This window comes from Panthera pardus, unplaced genomic scaffold (genome assembly GCF_024362965.1).
Source record: "Panthera pardus isolate Hobbes unplaced genomic scaffold, ASM2436296v1 HiC_scaffold_21, whole genome shotgun sequence".
Taxonomy (NCBI): domain Eukaryota; kingdom Metazoa; phylum Chordata; class Mammalia; order Carnivora; family Felidae; genus Panthera; species Panthera pardus.
In genome coordinates, this window is record NW_026526777.1 from 44,464,614 (window position 1) to 44,483,327 (window position 18,714).

Below are 18,714 nucleotides of genomic sequence, written 5' to 3' on the forward strand. Positions count from 1 at the left end.
AATTAATTATATTTATATATTTTTTCACACTGAACCATTTCCACATTTCCAGAATAAATTCTGATTACTATTTTAATTACTTGCTAGATTTGATTAGTTTATATTTTGTTTACATGATTTCAGAATCAGTATGTATAAGTGATATGGGCCCATAGTATTTCTTTGTGCTATGTCTATTTAATTTTTTTTTTTTTTTTTTTTTTGAGAGAGAGTAAGTGCACGTGCATGTGCAAACAGGGAAGGGACAGTGGGAGAGGTAGAGAACCTTAAGTACTTAAGTGCAGAGTTTAACCTGGGGGCTTGATCCCAGGACCATGAGAGCATGACCTGAGCCGAAATCAAGAGTCAGATGCTTAACCAACTGAGCCACTCAGGGCCCCCTCAATTTTGATATTAGGATTAGTCTAGCTTTGTAGATGAATTGAGAAGATTTTCACCTTCTTTTTTATGCTCTGGAGAAGTTGGAGAGGTGCAACTGTAGGAAATTACTGTGCTGTTTTTTCGTTGAAAGTTACAATATGTGCTTGCAAAATTGTCTGGACTTGGTTATATTTTTAGAGTTAGATCTTTCATCATCTATCTTCTGTGGTTATTGACTGGTTTTCTTTTTCTTTTTGACTCAATTTTAGAATTTATATTTTCATAATCATGCATTTCATCTAGATTACCAATTTATTGGCAAAAAGTTGCATAAAATATTTTCTTACAATTATTTTCGTATCTTTCATGACCATGGACTTATTTCTTCTCTTGTTGCTTTAAGCAAAATATTAAAATCAGAATTTTTTCCTTTCCCCAACCTGATTGTTACAAATGCTAGTAGTATATCTTTACTTCTTTTTTTTTTTTTTTTAAAGTTTATTTATTTTTGAGAGAGAGAGAACACAAGCAGGGGAAAGACAGAGAGAGAAGGAGACACGGAACCTTAAGCAGACTCCAGGCTCTGAACTATCAGCACCTATCCCAGTGCAGGGCTTGAACCCAGGATAATAATGACCTGATAATGACCTGAGCCGAAGTTGGAGGCTTAACTGACTGAGCCACCCAGGTGCCCCATATCTTTATTTCTTATAGAAAATAGAAATTATAGTTTTTCTTTTTTAAATGTTTATTTTTGAGAGAGCATGTGAGTGGGGGAGGGGCAGAGAGAGGGGGGTACTGAGGATCGGAAGTGGTCTTTGTGCTGACAGCAGAGAGCCCAACGTGGGGCTGGAACCCACAAACAGTGAGATCATGACCCAAGCCAAGGTTGGATGCTTAACCAACTGAGCCACCCAGGCACCCCATAAAATTTATAGTTTTGATAGCATTTGAAAGATCCCACAATTCCTATTTTTTCTACTGTCTACTTTTATTCTATTAAAATTTTATTAATAGTAACAACTGCTTGATGAGTGTTTATTTTGTGTTAGACTTGGTAAACAGTCTCTTTATTTACATTATTTAATCCTCAGAGTAGCTTTAGGGCCTAGGAATTAGTGTTTACATTTTATGGATGAGGAAACTAAGGCTAAGAGAGGTTATATAACTCAGCCAATGATACTCAACTAGCAAGTAGCAGACTGGTAATGGTAATTAGGTGTGTCACATTCCAAAGCTTGTGCTTTTAAGCACCACTCTCTGCTTTCAGAAAGTCTTTCTCATTATTCCCAACTATACTGCTTACCTTTGTGCTAAAAATAAGGATATAACTATGAGGGTCCAAATAAACCCACACATAACTTTTCAATAGCCTGAAATGAAATGTAAGCCGTGAACTTAAAAAATCTTGTTATTGTAATGATTTTTTAAAAAGATATTTGTTTTTCACATATTTCTGTGAGCTACCCCCACCTAATGTCAGTATTTTGAGGCTAGACATAGAGCCTGTTACCTAATATTTAGTCTATCACAAAAGGTGTCACTTCTTTTTTTTAGTATATGAAGAGGTCAGTAGGTGTCGATTAATAATTCCACTTAATTTTTAAAAAATTATAGCAAAATATACATAACATAAAATTTACTATCTTAACTATTTTAAGTGTACCTTTAAGCACTGTTAATTACATTCCTATTATTGTACAACCATCACTACTATCCATATCCAGACCTTTTTTCTTTTTTCTTTTTTTTTTATCCTACAGAAAAGAGCTAAGACTCTGTACCCACTAAACAATAACTCCCTATTCTCCACCACCCCCAGCCCCTGATAAGGTCCATTTTATATTCTCTCTCTCTAAATTTGACAGCTCTAGGTACCTCATATTAGTGGAATCATGCAGTATTTGTTTTTTTGTGACTGGCTTATTTCACTTAGTTTGATTTCCTCAGTTTGCAATTGTAACATGTCAGAATGTCATTCCTTTTTAAGGTGGAATAGCATTCCATTATATGTATATTCCACATTTTCTTTACCCATTCATCTATTGACAGACACTTGGATTACTTATAGCTCTTATGAATAATGTGCTATGAATATGGGTATACAAACATCTATTTGAGACCCCATTTAAAAAAGTTTTTTTTTAACATCTTATTTATTTTCAAGAGAGAGCGAGAGAGAGAGAGAGAGAGAGAGAGAGTGTGAACGGGGGAGGAGCAGAGAGAGGAGACACAGAATGTGAAGCAGGCTCCAGGCTCTGAACTGTCAGCACAGAGCCCTATGCAGGGCTTGAACTCGTGAACTGTGAGATGATGACCTGAGCCGAAGTCGGACACTTAACCGACTGAGCCACCCAGGTGCCCCTTGAGACCCCATTTGTAATTCTTTTGGTTATATTCTCAGAAGTGGAGTTGCTGGATCATCTAATTCTCTTTTAATGTTTTAAGGCACCAATTCCACCTAATTAACTAGATAGACTAAGGAAGCAGTGTTCCATTGCCTCAGGCCTATGATTTGGTACATCCCTTAGAGTCAAGGACATCAAGGTAAGGTGATCCAGGCCTTCTGTTTGGTATCAGGTCATGGGTAACAAGGAGTGGGGGTTGGGGAGAGTTTAAAGCCAAACCCCTGGGATCCAGGGTTACTTAAGTTCTTCAGCCTAGCCCACCCAGCCTCCCTAGCACCCATAGTCTAAAGGATGCCTATTGATAACAATAGTCTGAGCAGAACTATAGAAAGACTGCAGTGCTGGTAAAAATGGATATTGATTTTCCCAGGCGTTGTAGTGAGTCCATATTGTTACTATTTTGAGAGCCATTAGAGCATAGTGATTAAGAACAGGGGATTCTACAGCTAGAGCTCCTGGGTTTCATATCAGCTCAGCCTTTACTATGTGAGCTCTCTGTGCCACAATTTCCTTATTTGAGAATAGATGTTATAATAATTCCTACCTCATAGGATTATTGGGAGGATTTAATGAGTTAATGTGTAACTGTTTAGAAAAGTGCTTGACATAGAGTTTTCACTAAATGTTAGGTACTACTAATACTATTTTTAATTAGTATAAGTTACCATGTAGCTTTCCTTAAAACCTTTGGAAATAAGATGAATAGCATGATATTCTTTGAGCTAAACTTTTTGGATTTCCTGCACTATGAATCAAAAAAGATATGTAACAGCAGTTCAAAGAGAAGGGATTTGCTCCCAGGTCAGCAGGATTAGGTGGTAGCTTGATAAAACGTGAACATCTATAGAGAATCGATACTAGTCATGACAGGAGTTGGTTATAGAAGTTTATGTTGTCTCTTACAGTCTTGGCCCCCTTAAGCACTGTCCAGGGGTCAGGTGCTATTGTGCAGATCCCACCACTTCAGGGATGGTCTCCCTGGTAAGCAGAGTATGATAGCGTTAAGCATTTGATTTGAATACTGATGTCCTCTAATCCACAAAGCAACCTTCTGATTATAATTTGGCTTCCCAGGAGCTTCTCTGAATGGAGAGGCTGTATAGGCTAGACAACTTGAATTATCTGGTTGCGTATCCAGTTGTAAGTCTCACTGGAAATCAGTACATTAGCTTTCTGTTTTTACATGTCAATCTTGGGAGCTTTATTAATCCAGGTCTGCCCTGGTTAATAGATCCATTCTCTGTCTTGACTAAGTGGGTAACTGAGCCTACAAAACTGAGAGTCAAATCCTGCATCATGATAGATTCATAAAGGTAATGTTCCCCTCATCAGTTTCTTGGGATATACCCCCTGCCTCTTTTAGATCACCACATCACTAGCTGCTTTAATTTGTTGACTTGAATTTTTTTTTTAATTAAAAAATTTTTTTTACAATTTATTTTTGAGAGAGAGAGAGAGCACAACCAGGGGAGGTGCAGAGAGAGAGAGAGAGAGAGAGAGAATCTGAAGCATGCTGTAGGCTCTGAGCTGTCAGCACAGAGCCCAATGTGGGGCTCATACTCACAAGCTGTGAGATCATGACCTGAGCCGAAATTGGATGCTTAACCGCTCAACTGACTGAGCCCACCCAGGCACCCCTGGCTTACATTTTCTTTACTGGAATTTCCATATGTGTGGCAGAAGTGGCAATTCTTCACTATCCTTATTGCCAGTTCGCTGAAGAGAGGTGGAACATTCCAACTTTTACTCTCCCCTAAATCCCTGGGCCAGCCTGGCATGATCAAGAACCCATTGTGTGGTGAGCAAGAAGTGTAATCACTGATTGTAGAAGCTTACTCCATGGAACTATTGTTTTAGGACAAGCCATCTTAGGGCAGATAGGGCTGAAAGGAACCTTAAATATGAGCTAGTCTATATCTCTTGTTTTATTAGTGGGGAAATAGAGACTACTTGCCAAGGGCCATGTGTCTTTGTGCTCTCTTAACAGTCTCGTGTCTAAGGCTTGACTATATTGGCCGAGACTTGTGACCTGTCAGTAACATTCTTCCTAGCACCAGACTTCTCTAACTAGTACAAAAATTTAACTGCCAAAAGGCACTTTTATTTCCTATAGTTCAGGCAACATTTCTCCCCTTGTTATATACCATTGAAATCCAGGTTTGCATTTGAAATACAAATTCATCAGATTTTAGGCTATGCCTTTAAGTGAATCCTTTGTAGCCTGATTGTGTCTTTTTGACCACTTTGTAGGTAGATTTCATGGCAACTACTTGGATGTATGTATGTATGTATGTGTTTAAGAAGCCTATAGGGTGGGCAGGTCCTTCCCAACTGCTGTAGGGCCTCATCAGCCAGCCTGGCAAGAGGCTTCAGAGCTGGCACCCACACCCCTCAGTTGCCCATGTGGATAGAGATGCTGAATTTGTCATGTTGGGTCTTTTTTTTTTTTTAACTCTACATCCCAAATTGTAGACATGTGATTTCATGATCTAATAATAAACTTCAATAGTACCTTTTAAAATAATAATTACATTATTATATTCCAATTATAATATAAAAATTTTCACATTAACATTAGAATATTCTTTTTAAAAAATTTAGTCATGTTTATTTTAATCACAATAGAAATCTCTATTCTAAATATTTTTCTTTCTTTGCCTCCTTCTCCTCCTCCTTCTACGTGTCCTTTAAGCTTTTTCTAATGGCAAAACTATCTCTGTTTTTTTACATTTTTTAAAATTTTATTTTTTTAATTTACATCCAAATTAGTTAGCATATAGTGCAACAATGATTTCAGGAGCCCCTTACCCATTTAGCCCATCCCCCCTCCCACAACCCCCCCCCAGTAACCCTCTGTTTGTTCTCCATATTTAAGAGTCTCTTATGTTTTGTCCCCCTCCCTGTTAATGGCAAAACTATCTTATAGCTTAGCATTACTTTTTACATACATTAAGAAAAAATTGAGTAGCAATTTACAAATGGATATACATTTTTTCTCATAATGCATCTTTACATATTTCTAAGAGGAAAGTGAGGCAGAAAATGTGAATTAATTAAACACAAAATGCTTTAATGTACATGCTCAGATGGTTAGTCAAGGAGCACTTCCTGGAAGTGTGTTTTGAACAAGATTTTAAGAGAATCTTATATATAGATATACACCGGTGAAAAAGAAAGGTTCAGAAAGAAGGGAAGTAAAAGAAACAAATTATGCATTGGGGAGCTATATCAGAAGAAGGGAGAATGGATACTAATAAAAACAAGATGTCCAGTGCAGGATGGTTAAGCAAGCTCTTAACTGGAATGGATAAGGAATGTTGGGAAGCAATGATTGGTAATGTTACTGAGATGTAGATTCACAATCTTGCTACCCACATTTTGCATGAATAGTTGGCTAGATTCTAAGGGAAAACCAAAGAGCCGAGAGAGACAGTGCTTAACCTGTCAGAACTTACATTCTTGCTGATGAGACAAGGCAACTGAAGGCAGAGAAGGAGCCTTGATAGCCGGTAAGGGCAGCATGGATTTTATATGGTGTATGATGGAAGGAGCCTTTGCTGATTCTCATGTATCATCCTGCCTCTGTCATCTGCTCTGGAGGAAGAGGTCTGAGCTGGGAAATATCACATTGAGCAGGTGACTAGGTTTCAAAAATCAATTTTTGTCGCTATATATAATCAATTAGCAAAAGAACTTTTCCCCCTGACGCAAAACTCTTTAGAACCATTTTAGGAAAAAAACAAAAAAGGGCTGCCTAAAGTCTTCTATCCATGATTAACAGTTAATGGAAAATCACTGGTTTACTTATGCAGACAGTACTTAATGTCAGTAGCTTCAGGCTGTTTTCCAATTTTACAGTAAATTTTTATACCGAAACCAGTTTAGGAAGCTATTTAGTCCATGGGCTTTTCTTTTTGGGGGAAAGATGATGTGGGTAGACTAGAATGATGACATTTCCTTTTCCACACCAGAATATCAGCAAGGTACTAATGGCTCCATTTTGATACCGTCACTTTCAAAATAGATCAAGTTGCTTATGGAAACATTTTGGATTATGTTAAAAGTAGTGTAGCTTTATAATAGTTGAGCTGGTAAATAATGCAGGTTTTGCTTTTAGAGTATCAGTTTATCTCCGATCTTGGATCAGACCTAAGAGAGAAAGTCTCCAGATTTTTGTTTGCCATCTAATAAGGCCTCTGGTAGTTGGTCTCATGTGGTAGAAATACAGATTTTATTTTTTTCCTTTCTTCTTCTTCTTCTTTTCATCTGCCTCTTTGGTACTTGCTAAGTTCTCCATGATTTCCCCTCTCTCCACTGGCATTCCAAGGGGACGCCTTCTGAGGTCCTTGGTTTCCTGGAATGACATTTGAGGCATATTCAAGTGCCTTACGACATTCCTGGGTTTATGTGGGTTTTGACCCACGTGGATCGGTGGTAGGTCTCTGAAAGGCACCAGCACAAAAACGACAGGAACCCTGAGGTCTGGGGTCAGATTGGGTTGAGGTTGTCCATTAGCCACTTGAAAAGACTGTCCAGGAAAGACATTGTTTAAGAGATAGCTGTCTAAAGCTGCCTGAGCTTTTATGATCTGATTCTCTTTTGTCTGGGGAAGAACATCAGTGAAATACGGCCTCACTCCTGTTATGGCGTTGATTTCATATGCGTTGTGCCTGTCAGCCTGTGCTCTCCCAGTTAAAATGGGCTGGAAAACAGTTGATCCTGAGACACCACTGACAAAGTTGTTGAGGAGAGAATGCCAAATGCTACCACTTATTGGGCTCAGAATGACCTGTGGCCATAAACTGGCCAGGCTCCGGAGAGCTTCGCGGTTCCAGGCCGAGGCAGGAAATTCAGGCTCAGTGTGATAGAGCTGAGAAAAGTAAATGCTAAGAGTAACATCTGGATACATTATTAAGAAATTGTACATTTTGCTGATGCAGCAGTGGTCGGCTTCATTACAAGGGGAGTTGCTGGAGTACAGAATGATATGCCTGATGGCGTCATTATTGCGTATGGCTGAGTCGAGATAACCATTCATCTCAAATAACATTGATTCTGGATGGGTGTTATTGCCGGTGCAACTGCTAGCATGGCCCTTTTGCACCAGGCTTCCAGAGGAAGTTTTTAGTTCATAAAACGTGAGGTGCTTTGTTTGAGGATATGCTGGCCCATAAGGGAATCCAAAAATCTGATAAAATTCTGTGTAGGGAACCCTTGCTTCTTCTCCTGTCCGAATATGGTAGGGACAGTTAGAGCAATCTAGAGAGAAGCTTAGCCAGTAATAAGGTTTTACAATTGTTCCATGATTTGCTAGGTATTCTTCATATAAGGGCTCCATTGCTAGTTTTATTGTCTTCTAGCTGCAACCCTAAACAAGGAAGAGAAATTATATATAAAAGCAGTGCAGGAAAAACGAAAGAAAATGCATTAACTTATTGAGCCATTATTATTTTTAATGCATTAAATGCATTAACTTATTGAGCCATTTATTATTTTGAGCCATTAACTTATTTTTCTCTAAAGGAGGTAGAGTGCAATAGCTACAGAATCTTTGATTCTAGAACGTACTGATGTATATCCAGAGATTAGAAAGCTCGGGATTCGTCTCTCTTCATTGAGAATCTTGAGGAGTGGGGAGGAAACAAAAAAGAAAGGCAAAATTACACCTTTATCTGTTTCATAGACCTGACTGAGGCAATAGAGCAAATGGGTTAACAGCGCAAGTTCTGGAGACACACTGCCTTATTTCAAATCTGGGCTCTGTCGCCTAACAGCTTAGTGACTTTCTGCAAGTTGTTTACAGTTGGGAGTCACAGCTTCCTTGTCTGTAAAATGAGGGCAAGGGTAGTATCTACCTCCTAAGGTTTTCTCGAGGACCGAATGATGTAATCAATATAAAATGCTTTATTATGTGCATATGTATCATATTATTATATGAAGGACTCAATAAATATGAGCTGTGAGTAGTGGTAGTACAAATCCCAGGATTATCTAGATGATTCTTATTTATGAAAGTCTAAAGGAACAAGCAAGGGTTTTGCAATTTGTTCATAATGTTCTCCTTTTGTCTCTTTTCTGAATGATATTATCTAATTATCTGCATGGGTTTTGAGTGTACCTGCATTTAAAATCAGTTATTTCTTCAGATCATTGGCAGTAAATGGGAGATAACTATCATTTTGGGAATGGGATCATGGGGTCTATTTTGCTTAATGGTAGAGACTTGTAGGAATGATTATTCTTTGGGTCGTGGACACTTACTCATTGCCATCTGAGAGTTGTATTTCCAGTGGGTGGGTCTTGTTAGAACATTTTGGAAACTTTACCATTCTGGAAAGCACATATGGTCCTTTAGGATATTTCAAATAAATAGTTTCTGGTATGTTAAACCACAAAACTTAAGCTCTTTTAAGTTTTGTTTTGTTTTTCCTTTAAACAAAAATTTCTGTTACCATTATTCCCAAAGAGCAACCTAGGGCATTATAGTATAGTTTTAAGAACATTAAAAACATTTTTTTTAACGTTTACTTATTTTTGAGAGAAAAGAGACAGAGTGTGAGCAGGAGAAGGGCAGAGAGAGAGGGAGACACAGAATCTGAAGCAGGCTCCAGGCTCTGAGTTGTCAGCACACAGACTGACGCGAGGCTTGAACTCACGAGCCATGAGATCATGACCTGGGCTGAAGTTGGATGCTGAACCGACTGAGCCACCCAGGCGCACCAAGTTTTAAGAACATTAAAAAAACCCCACCTTTTTGTTATACAAGTATTACATATTTCTTGTAGAATATTTTTTAAAATACTGATACTTGAAGGGAAAAATAAAAACTCATGCTGTTGTGTCTCAGTTTACATTCCCATAACTGTTTACGTGTCTCTTCCCTCTGATCTTTTTGCTACATGTGTTCGTTATGCACAACATAAATAAAATCATGTTTATACTTTGCTTTTCCACTTAGTATTACGTCATTAGCATTTCCCCGTGTTTTTAAAAATTCTTCAAAAAACAGTATTCATGGCTAGTTAGTATTTTATTACACAGCTAATATGTAATCAAATATTCAGGTGTTTGCCTCTTTTATGATTATAAATAATGATTTGATGAACATTTCTGTAGATAAATTGTATTTTTCTTTTCTCTAGTGTAGATTACTAAAAGTTGTATCGGCTCAAGCTTTGTCAGATTGATTCTTGGGAAGGTGTTCCAATTTTATTTCATTCCCTCCCTGCGATGTTTATCATTTATCGCTTCCTTTGCCGATTTGAGAAGTGAGCATCGGTATCCCTTTGTGGTTATAATTTGTACCTTTTCAGTTCGTTGTGAGGCTGAACACTTTTTCACACACTTATTGGTCTGTAGTATTTATTCTTCTGTGAAATACATTTCATTCCTAACCCCCCTTTTTTGAGGTGTTCCTGACTGGTTTGTAAGAACTCTTTATGTATTAAGAATATTAGCTGTTATAACTTTTGCAAGTATTTCACTTGGCTTATAGAGCCATTTAATTATGCTGGTGGCATTTTTAATTATATCAAATTTTACATTTTTATAAGGTCTAATCTTTAGGCTTAAGATTTAGTTTTTACTATTGTACTTAGAAAAGACTTCCCTATCAAAGAGGAGTTAAATCCCCATATATTTTTCTAGAATATATATCTTTTACATTTAACTCTCTGTCCAGGCAACAAAATGGACAAAGTAGCAAATTTAAATGAGATAAACTGACCATTATAAAACAAACAAAATGACACATTTTGTCATTTTAGAAGTACTTATTACAGTCTTTCATATGGAAGCACTTTGATCAACTTCTTTCTTTTTCAACCCATATCACCTCCGTTCCTGTTCTTCTGGTACAGCTGAAGCCTACAGAGTTCCTTTGCTAACCCTGTTCCGGGCAGAAAATATTTTAGGAGCCCCAGGCCTGCTGTGGATGGAATGTGACTTCACTCATGTCACCGTTATCCTAACGGCGTGTATCGGCAGTAATTCTGGACACCACACACCCATCAAATTCAGGTTTCTCCTAATCTGTCATGTCAATTTAATCCATAAGAGCAGGTATCTGCCTCAGTTTCCTCCTCAGTGCTATATTTTCCTGATGCAGCTGAATCCCTGCCCTGAGGCTTCCTAGACCTCATAACTTTTCCTCAGGGCCCTGCATTCTTCCTGTTTTGTCCTTGGCAATGAATCCATTACCTGGAGCCTGACATCATCTCCTGCTTGATCCTGAGCATTGTTTTCTCCCTGGATCTCCTCCTCTTTCAGCCTTACTCATCAGACTATATCTCTCTGAATATTAAACCTTGCTGAAACCCAACCCAAAGTCTCACTTGCTCCTGGTGCCCTGGATGTGGTCTGCTGTTCAGTGGCACACCTGATACTCAAGTTACTACTCAAATGACAATTTCAAGTCATGCATGATTTGGGTAAGATGTTATAGAAGCAGTATCAAGAGGTCCTTTTCTGCCTTTGTGTTTTGGGGGTGGGTGGGATGGGTGGAGTTAACTATATGTAATGGTCCCAGAATTACTCTTATGGGAAGCATAAGTCTGTGCGTGTTTCAAAGTAAAGGCAGTATGGAAAGTCCTGATTGCTTTTCTAAGCACTCCTTTCTTTTTGCTCCCTCTCCCATTTTAGCCAGGAATGGTGCATTATTACTGTAAGGAGATCTTGAGGACTAGTGGCCTTTATATGTAATGGAGGGAGCTCTGGAGTTTCATTCTTGCTAAATGGCTTTTTAGTGTTGACCAACTGTGGTTCTCTATTGGTGAAGTCTTCAATTTTTCAGAGGGTCTTTCTTCCTTCCTTTCTTTCTTTCTTTCTTTCTTTCTTTCTTTCTTTCTTTCTTTCTTTCTTTCTTTCTTTCAATGGAATGCTTCACGAATTTGGTGTTATCCTTGCACAGGGGCCATGCTAATCTTCTCTGTGTCATTCCCATTTTAGTATATGTGCTGCCAAAGTGAGCACCAGAGACTGTTCTTTGATCACCTTCATCTGAAGGGAAATGGGAAAGAACACCTGCCCCCTTTGAACTCTTAAGAGACTTTGTGGTGTATGTCATCAGTTTGCCACTGATCACAGACTATCTTGTATTATTATCTTTTGGTATCTGCCCTTTCATTCTCCCCCTACCCAGGCAGGGGCCCTGTTCAGCCCAGGGCCTACCTTAGAAATCTTAGTTGGTTCACAGGCCAGGTTGGCTAAGACTTGTCTCCCAGCATCCTGTGTCCCCACTAGCTGGTCCATTTCCCCCACGTTGGCTGTGCTTGGGAAAGGCGTGCTACCCTCTTAGAGCAGATCTACGGGCAGTAAGAGGCAGAGATCTGCAGAACCCAGATCCTTGCTTCCGGTTGTGCGTAGCCCCTGGACTGCGGCCCTGGGACGACAGCCTTCCTTAACTTAACATAAATGAGACATACATGAGGACAATCTGCTCTCTCTTCATCCAGCTAGGGTTTAGTGAGTGCTGGTAAAGCACAGTTTGCACTGGAGTAATTGGAGAATGGAGTTTGCCCTTCCCAATCTGTGCACAATCTGTTAGCAGCTAAAAACAAATGTTAGCAGTTATAATTACCATCATTTTGTCTCCAGGCTTGGATCACATTCCAGGTGTTCTAGAAGATAGTCCGTTTCCTTTCTTTTCTCTTTTAAGTACCATGCCCTGTTTGAAGCGGCTTCAGAGGGCAATTGTGCTGTAAATCTTCACCTCCTGTATCTGTTCAGGACTCTTTCGTAGTTTGTGCCTAGTAGTTCCTTTGAACTTTGCTGTCCCAAGTTAGAAAGACCTTTCTGAGGTATGGCTGCCTCTAAGAACACTGTTGAATTGGTGCCATGGTAACGTTTGCAAAGCAGCTACTGCTAGGATACGGCTCTGACACTTATTACTTTATTTGCATTTCAAACCACCTGTTCCAAAGATGAAAATATACATGAATGCATATTCCAGTCTGGATAAAAGCATACTATCTGACTATTTATGTGAACGTCTTGGGTTTTTTTTTTTTTTTTTTCTCCCTCTGGCTATAAGAATCAAGCTCTGAAGTCATGCCTCTCAGAGTCTTTGTCCTGATCCAGAATAAGTGCCAGGCCTCATGTGTGGATACGGTTTGTTGGTTGTGTTGCCTGTGGAGGCACAAGGGCCTTTTCTTAGGAGGCTTGCCCTTCTGGGAGAGGGAGGCACCTATGAAAGGGAGCAGAGACTTGATTTCCCCCAAAAGAGGCGCTTTTTACTACTAGGTCCACAGTCCCTGAAGAGAAAGCTCTTCAGTTTGTCCAAACCTGAGTCATTATGTGCTAGTAGTCTCTCTCCTCTTACATATTCTCTGGGAGATCCTTCCTATTGGTATGTAGGTGGGTCCTTCCAGCTTAAGGCAAACTTTGCCTCCAGATCAGTTGTGGCCCTTTCTCCATAGTTAATGGAAGAGCCACTCAGCCTTTTCCCCTCTGTTCCCTTGCCTCCCTTCAACTCCACACCATCTCCTAGGACATTGAACTTGTTGGTAGTCATAATTCATTGTCTATGGCCTCTCCCAATTACTCCCTCTTTCCTCTTCCTCAGGCCACTTGAAGGAACCAGTGGTGATCACTATTGTGTATTTCCATTACCTACCACCAAAAAGTTCTTAAATATATACTATGCTGAAGATAGCCCATCAGCGATAATGGAAGCACCTAGAAGGCTTCCTGCAGCAGTGTTACCACTCTTAACTGGTTCCTCCATCAAACTCCCAGTCTCCACAACAGCAAGTGTCCTTTCTCCTCTAGGGGGCTCCTTCTAGTTTAGATGTTTCATGTTGATCTCTGCCTTTTAAGGGTCTCACGTGTATTCACTTAACTCCTCAGCTAGTTATTTGTCAGTTACATTGTCTTCCATGTTTTTTTCTTGGTGTGTGCTCACTGTTGTATCCCATTCCTTCCCCATGACTGGCCGCTGATCATGCCTTTGTCATTCTCACCTCCTGCCTCCATTTTCATAGTATCTCCTGAGTTTACAACTCAGCAAACTTGTAAATATAAAACCAAAATTTCACCTTTTATTTAACATTAATAAATGACATCCCATTTAAAAATATTACCTTAAAAATGAACCTCTATCCACTAGTATATTTACCAATTGCATTTTAGGTAATTTTAGGGATGGGTAATCCCTACATAGCCACCATTTTTAAAAACAGCTCTATTGAGGGATAATTGAAAAATAAAAATTATGTATTAAATTTAGGGCGTACAACTTGATCTTTTAAAAAAAAATTTTTTTTAACATTTATTTATTTTTGAGACAGAGAGAGAGCATTAACAGGGGAGGGTCAGAGAAAGAGGGAGACACAGAATCTGAGACAGGCTCCAGGCTCTGAGCTGTCAGCACAGAGCCCGATGCGGGGCTCGAACCCACTGACCGTGAGATCATGATTTGAGCGGAAGTCAGATGCTTAACTGACTGAGCCACCCAGGCGCCCCATCTTGATCTTTTGATGTGTTTCTACATTGTGAAATGATCATAACAATCTAGCTAATAACATATCATATAGTTATCTTTTGGTGGGGGGTGCTGTATGAGAGCATTTAAGAGCTACCCTCTTAGCAAATTCAAGTATGCAATATTGTATTATTGTATTATTAACTGTAGTCACCATGCTGTACGTTAGATCTTTAGAATTGAGTCATCTTGCATAACTGAAACTTTGTACCCTTTGACCAACATTACTCCATATCCTCTTTGCCCCAGCCCCTGGCAATCAACACTTTACACTAAGCTTCTGAGTGTATTTTATTTTATTTTATTAAAAATTTTTTTTAATTTTATTTTTTATTTTTAAAAATTTACATCCAAATTAGTTGGCATATAGTGCAACAATGATTTCAGGAGTAGATTCCTTAGTGCCCCTTACCCATTTAGCCCATCCCCCCTCCCACAACCCCTCCCATAACCCTCAGTTTGTTCTCCATATTTGTGAGTCTCTTCTGTTTTGTCCCCCTCCCTGTTTTTATATTATTTTTGTTTCCCTTCCCTTATATTCATCTGTTTTGTCTCTTAAAGTCCTCATCTGAGTGAAGTCATATGATTTTTGTCTTTCTCTGACTGACTAATTTCACTTAGCATAATACCCTTCAGTTCCATCCATGTAGTTGCAAATGGCAAGACTTCATTCTTTTTGATTGCCGAGTAATACTCCATTGTATATGTATACCACATCTTCTTTATCCATTCATCCAACAATGGACATTTGGGCTCTTTCCATACTTTGGCTATTGTTGATAGTGCTGCTATAAACATGGGGGTACATGTGTCCCTTTGAAACAGCACACCTGTATCCCATGGATAAATGCCTAGCAGTGTAATTGCTGGGTCGTAGGGTAGTTCTATTTTTAGTTTTTTGAGGAACCTCCATACTGTTTTCCAGAGTGACTGCACCAGCTTGCATTCCCACCAACAATGCCAAAGAGATCCTCTTTCTCCACATCCTCACCAACATCTGTTGTTGCCTGAGTTGTTAATGGTAGCCATTCTGACAGGTGTGAGGTGGTATCTTATTGTGGTTTTGATTTGTAGTTCCCTGATGATGAGTGATGGTGAGCATTTTTCATGTGTTGGTTAGCCATCTGGATTCTTCTTTGGAGGAGTGTCTATTCATGTCTTTTGCCCATTTCTTCACTGGATTATTTGTTTTTTGGGTGTTGAGTTTGATAAGTTCTTTATAGATTTTGGATACTAACCCTTTATCTGATATGTCACTTGCAAATATCTTCTCCCATTCTGTCAGTTGCCTTTTAGTTTTGCTGATTGTTTCCTTCACTGTGCAGAAGCTTTTTATTTTCATGAGGTCCCAGTAGTTCATTTTTGCTTTTGTTTCCCTTTCCTCCGGAGACGTGTTGAATAAGAAGTTGCTGTGGCCAAGATCAAAGAGGTTTTTGCCTGCTTTCTCCTCGAGGATTTTGATGGCTTCTTGTCTTACATTTAGGTCTTTCATCCATTTTGAGTTTATTTTTGTGTCTGGTGTAAGAAAGTGGTCCAGGTTCATTCTTCTGCATGTGGCTGTCCAGTTTTCCCAGAACCACTTGCTGAAGAGACTGTCTTTATTCCACTGGATATTCTTTCCTGCTTTGTCAAAGATTAGTTGGCCGTACATTTGTGGGTCCATTTCTGGGTTCTCTATTCTGTTCCATTGATCTGAGTGTCTGTTCTTGTGCTAGTACCATACTGTCTTGATGATTACAGTTTTGTAGTATAGCTTAAGTCTGGGATTGTGAAAAAAAATTTTTTTTAATGTTTATTCATTTGCTGAGAGAGAAAGAGAGAGACAGAGTGTGAGTGGGGGAGGGGCAGAGAGAGAGGGAGACACAGAATCCAAAGTAGGCTCCAGTCTCTGAGCTGTCAGCACAGAGACTGACATGGGCTTGAACTCACAGACTGCGAGATCATGACGTGAGCTGAAGTTGGCCGCTCAACCGATTGGCCACCCAGGCACTCCTATGAGTGTATTTTAGATTCCACATATAAATGACATTATACAGTGTGCGTCTTTCTGTTTCTGGCTTATTTCATGAAACATAACGTCCATCAGGTTCATCCACGTTGTGGCAAATGCCAGGATTTTTTTTTTAAATCTGAATATTCCATTGTATGTATATACCACATCTTCTTTTTTCATTCATCTGTCTATGGACATTTAGGTTGTTTCCATATTTTGACTGTTGTGAATAACACTGCAATGAATATGGGAGTGCAGATATTTCCTTGGGATACTGATTCGTTCTTTTGGATAAATACCCAGAAGTGGGATTGCCAGATCACATGGTAGTTTATTTTTAATTTCTTGAAAAACTGCCATATTGTTTTCTATAATGGCTCTACCAACTTACATTCTCACAGTATAGAAGGGTTCCCTTTTCCATGTCATCACCAACACTTTGTTATCTTTTGTCTTTTTTTTTTTTTAACGTTTTTAATGTTTATTTATTTTTGACAGAGAGAGAGACAGAGCATGAGCGGGGGAGGGGCAGAGAGAGAGGGAGACACAGAATCCGAAGCAGGCTCCAGGCTCCAGGCTCTGAGCTGTCAGCACAGAGCCCGACGTGGGGCTCAAACCCACAGACCACGAGATCATGACTTGAGCTGAAGTCAGACGCTCAACCAACTGAACCACCCAGGCACCTCTCTTTTGTCTTTTTGATAATAGCCATCTGAACAGGTGTGAGGTGATATTTCGTTGTGGATTGGATTTACATTTCCTTACTGATTAGATTATTTGGTTTCTTTTTGCTATTATATACTTCCTTATATATTTTGGCTATTAGCCCCTTACACATATGTTGTCTGCAAATGTTTTCTGCTATTCTGTAGGTCATACCTTGTTTGCAAATGCTTTCTGCCATTCTGTAGGTTGCCTTTTCACTTTGCTGATTAAGTTTCTTTAGCCTTGCAGAAGCTTTTAAGCATCACGTTGTCCCACTTGTCTACTTTTGCTTTTGATGCTTTCACTTTTCGTGTCATATTCAAAAATTTATTACCAAGACCAATGTCGAGAACCTTTTTCCTGTTTTCTTTTTTAGTAGTTTTACAGTTTCAGCTTTTATTTGTCTTTAATCCATTTTGTGTTGGTTTTTGTATATGGTGTGATGTAAGAGTCCAGTTTTACTCTTATGCATGAGCCACCATTTTTACTACATCTGTTGGGTATAGGAAAATTCCAAAGGAAGATCCACTTTGCAAAACTCCATTTGGATTGCACAGATTGATTTTGAAAACGGAATTTAACCACAAGGAAATGAAGGACCTTGAACATGGGGTTCTTTCTCACAATTCTTATTGCTAAGTTGACATGCACAAGAAAGGAAAACTTTGAAGAAACATCGATTCCCCCAAACAGACTCCTTTCTTCTGTCTTCCTTTGTTACCTTGCCATTTTTCATCTTCATTCAGATGAGTTATGATGTATATTATCTATATCAAAGTAATATGCCATTATAATGAAAAACTTTACAAAGGTAAAACTCTCTTACATGGACATATATTTTTTAAAAGAGCTTTACTCAGTTTAACATCCCAAAATTGTTTCTAATCTATGTTCTGGCATCCCAACTTGGGATACATCTCACTAAGATGGCTTATATGTTGCTAGTTGCTGTCTGTAAAGTGATTTTAATAATTTGTTTTATTGCCCGTTTTCTTTAATTTGAGTGTACTGTGCCCAATTAATTGTATAATTCACTGCTTTCATAGTGGTTTGGTTGACACTGAATAATAATTCCCACATTCATGTAGCAGTAAGAAATTCTCTAAACTGAAGGAAGAAAGCAAGCATGAAATAAAGAAGAACAGAGAATTCAGTAGATTTCATGGGGCCCACTAAGGAATTAGGTAGGAAAAATGGGATAAGACAAGTGTCAGAATTGAGAGGAAAAGACAAAAAAAAAAAAAAAAAAAAAAAAAAAGCGAAGGATGAATGTCCTAGCTTGTGATTAGAAGCAGAAAGGCCACAAGGTGGCAGCACAGTCTTAACAGTGGGAAACTGTCTCTTGGACAACCCTTAATTTGCTAAAACCACATGCTTGCAGAATTCTTCCATGTTGGTTTCCCCCTTTATCCTAGCTAACACCAACAAATGTTTAGAATCAAAGGTAATCCTTAAAACTCAAGCTGAGGAAAAGTACAGGGTAAAGGCACCATCTTTACTCCCAGAATCTGAACAGATGCTCTAGAAAAGCTTTCAAACTATCTGTGGGGAAGGCCCAATTTAAGTTGACACACCATCATATACTAATCATTTTGTGAAATTCAATGAAAGTGATTTTATAGAAAAATGAACAAGAAAGATGTAGAAATCATAAGCTCATTTTAAAAAGAAGTCGTTAAAAAATAAATAGATCAAAAGATCTAAAAGTTTTAAATCACATTTCAGTAAATGGAAATGGAACACTTGTCTAATTTTGCTTGTGTTGCTTA

At 38.7% G+C, this 18,714-nt stretch overlaps 2 protein-coding genes and 1 non-coding gene across 4 annotated transcripts in view; 1 reads left to right on the top strand and 2 right to left on the bottom strand.

Annotated features, from left to right (window-relative positions):
• RGL1 (ral guanine nucleotide dissociation stimulator like 1) overlaps positions 1-18,714 on the top strand; it is a 256,412-nt gene that overhangs the window by 4,765 nt on the left and 232,933 nt on the right. The gene's annotated exons all lie outside the window — the stretch shown is intronic.
• Positions 5,818-12,586, bottom strand: APOBEC4 (apolipoprotein B mRNA editing enzyme catalytic polypeptide like 4). The gene is made up of 2 exons (XM_019427226.2): positions 12,346-12,586; positions 5,818-8,136 (listed from the first exon to the last, which is right to left on the bottom strand). Exon 2 carries the CDS (start codon positions 8,104-8,106, stop codon positions 7,000-7,002), a length of 1,107 nt encoding a protein of 368 aa, XP_019282771.2. The 5' UTR covers positions 8,107-8,136; positions 12,346-12,586; the 3' UTR covers positions 5,818-6,999.
• Positions 11,633-11,738, bottom strand: LOC128778966 (U6 spliceosomal RNA). Its single transcript, XR_008424819.1, has one exon. It is a non-coding gene; the product is annotated as a U6 spliceosomal RNA (small nuclear RNA).

What these genes read in the sequence shown, in the direction of transcription:
- APOBEC4 (XM_019427226.2), bottom strand. Translation starts at nt 8,106, where the DNA reads ATGGAGCCCTTATATGAAGAATACCTAGCAAATCATGGAACAATTGTA.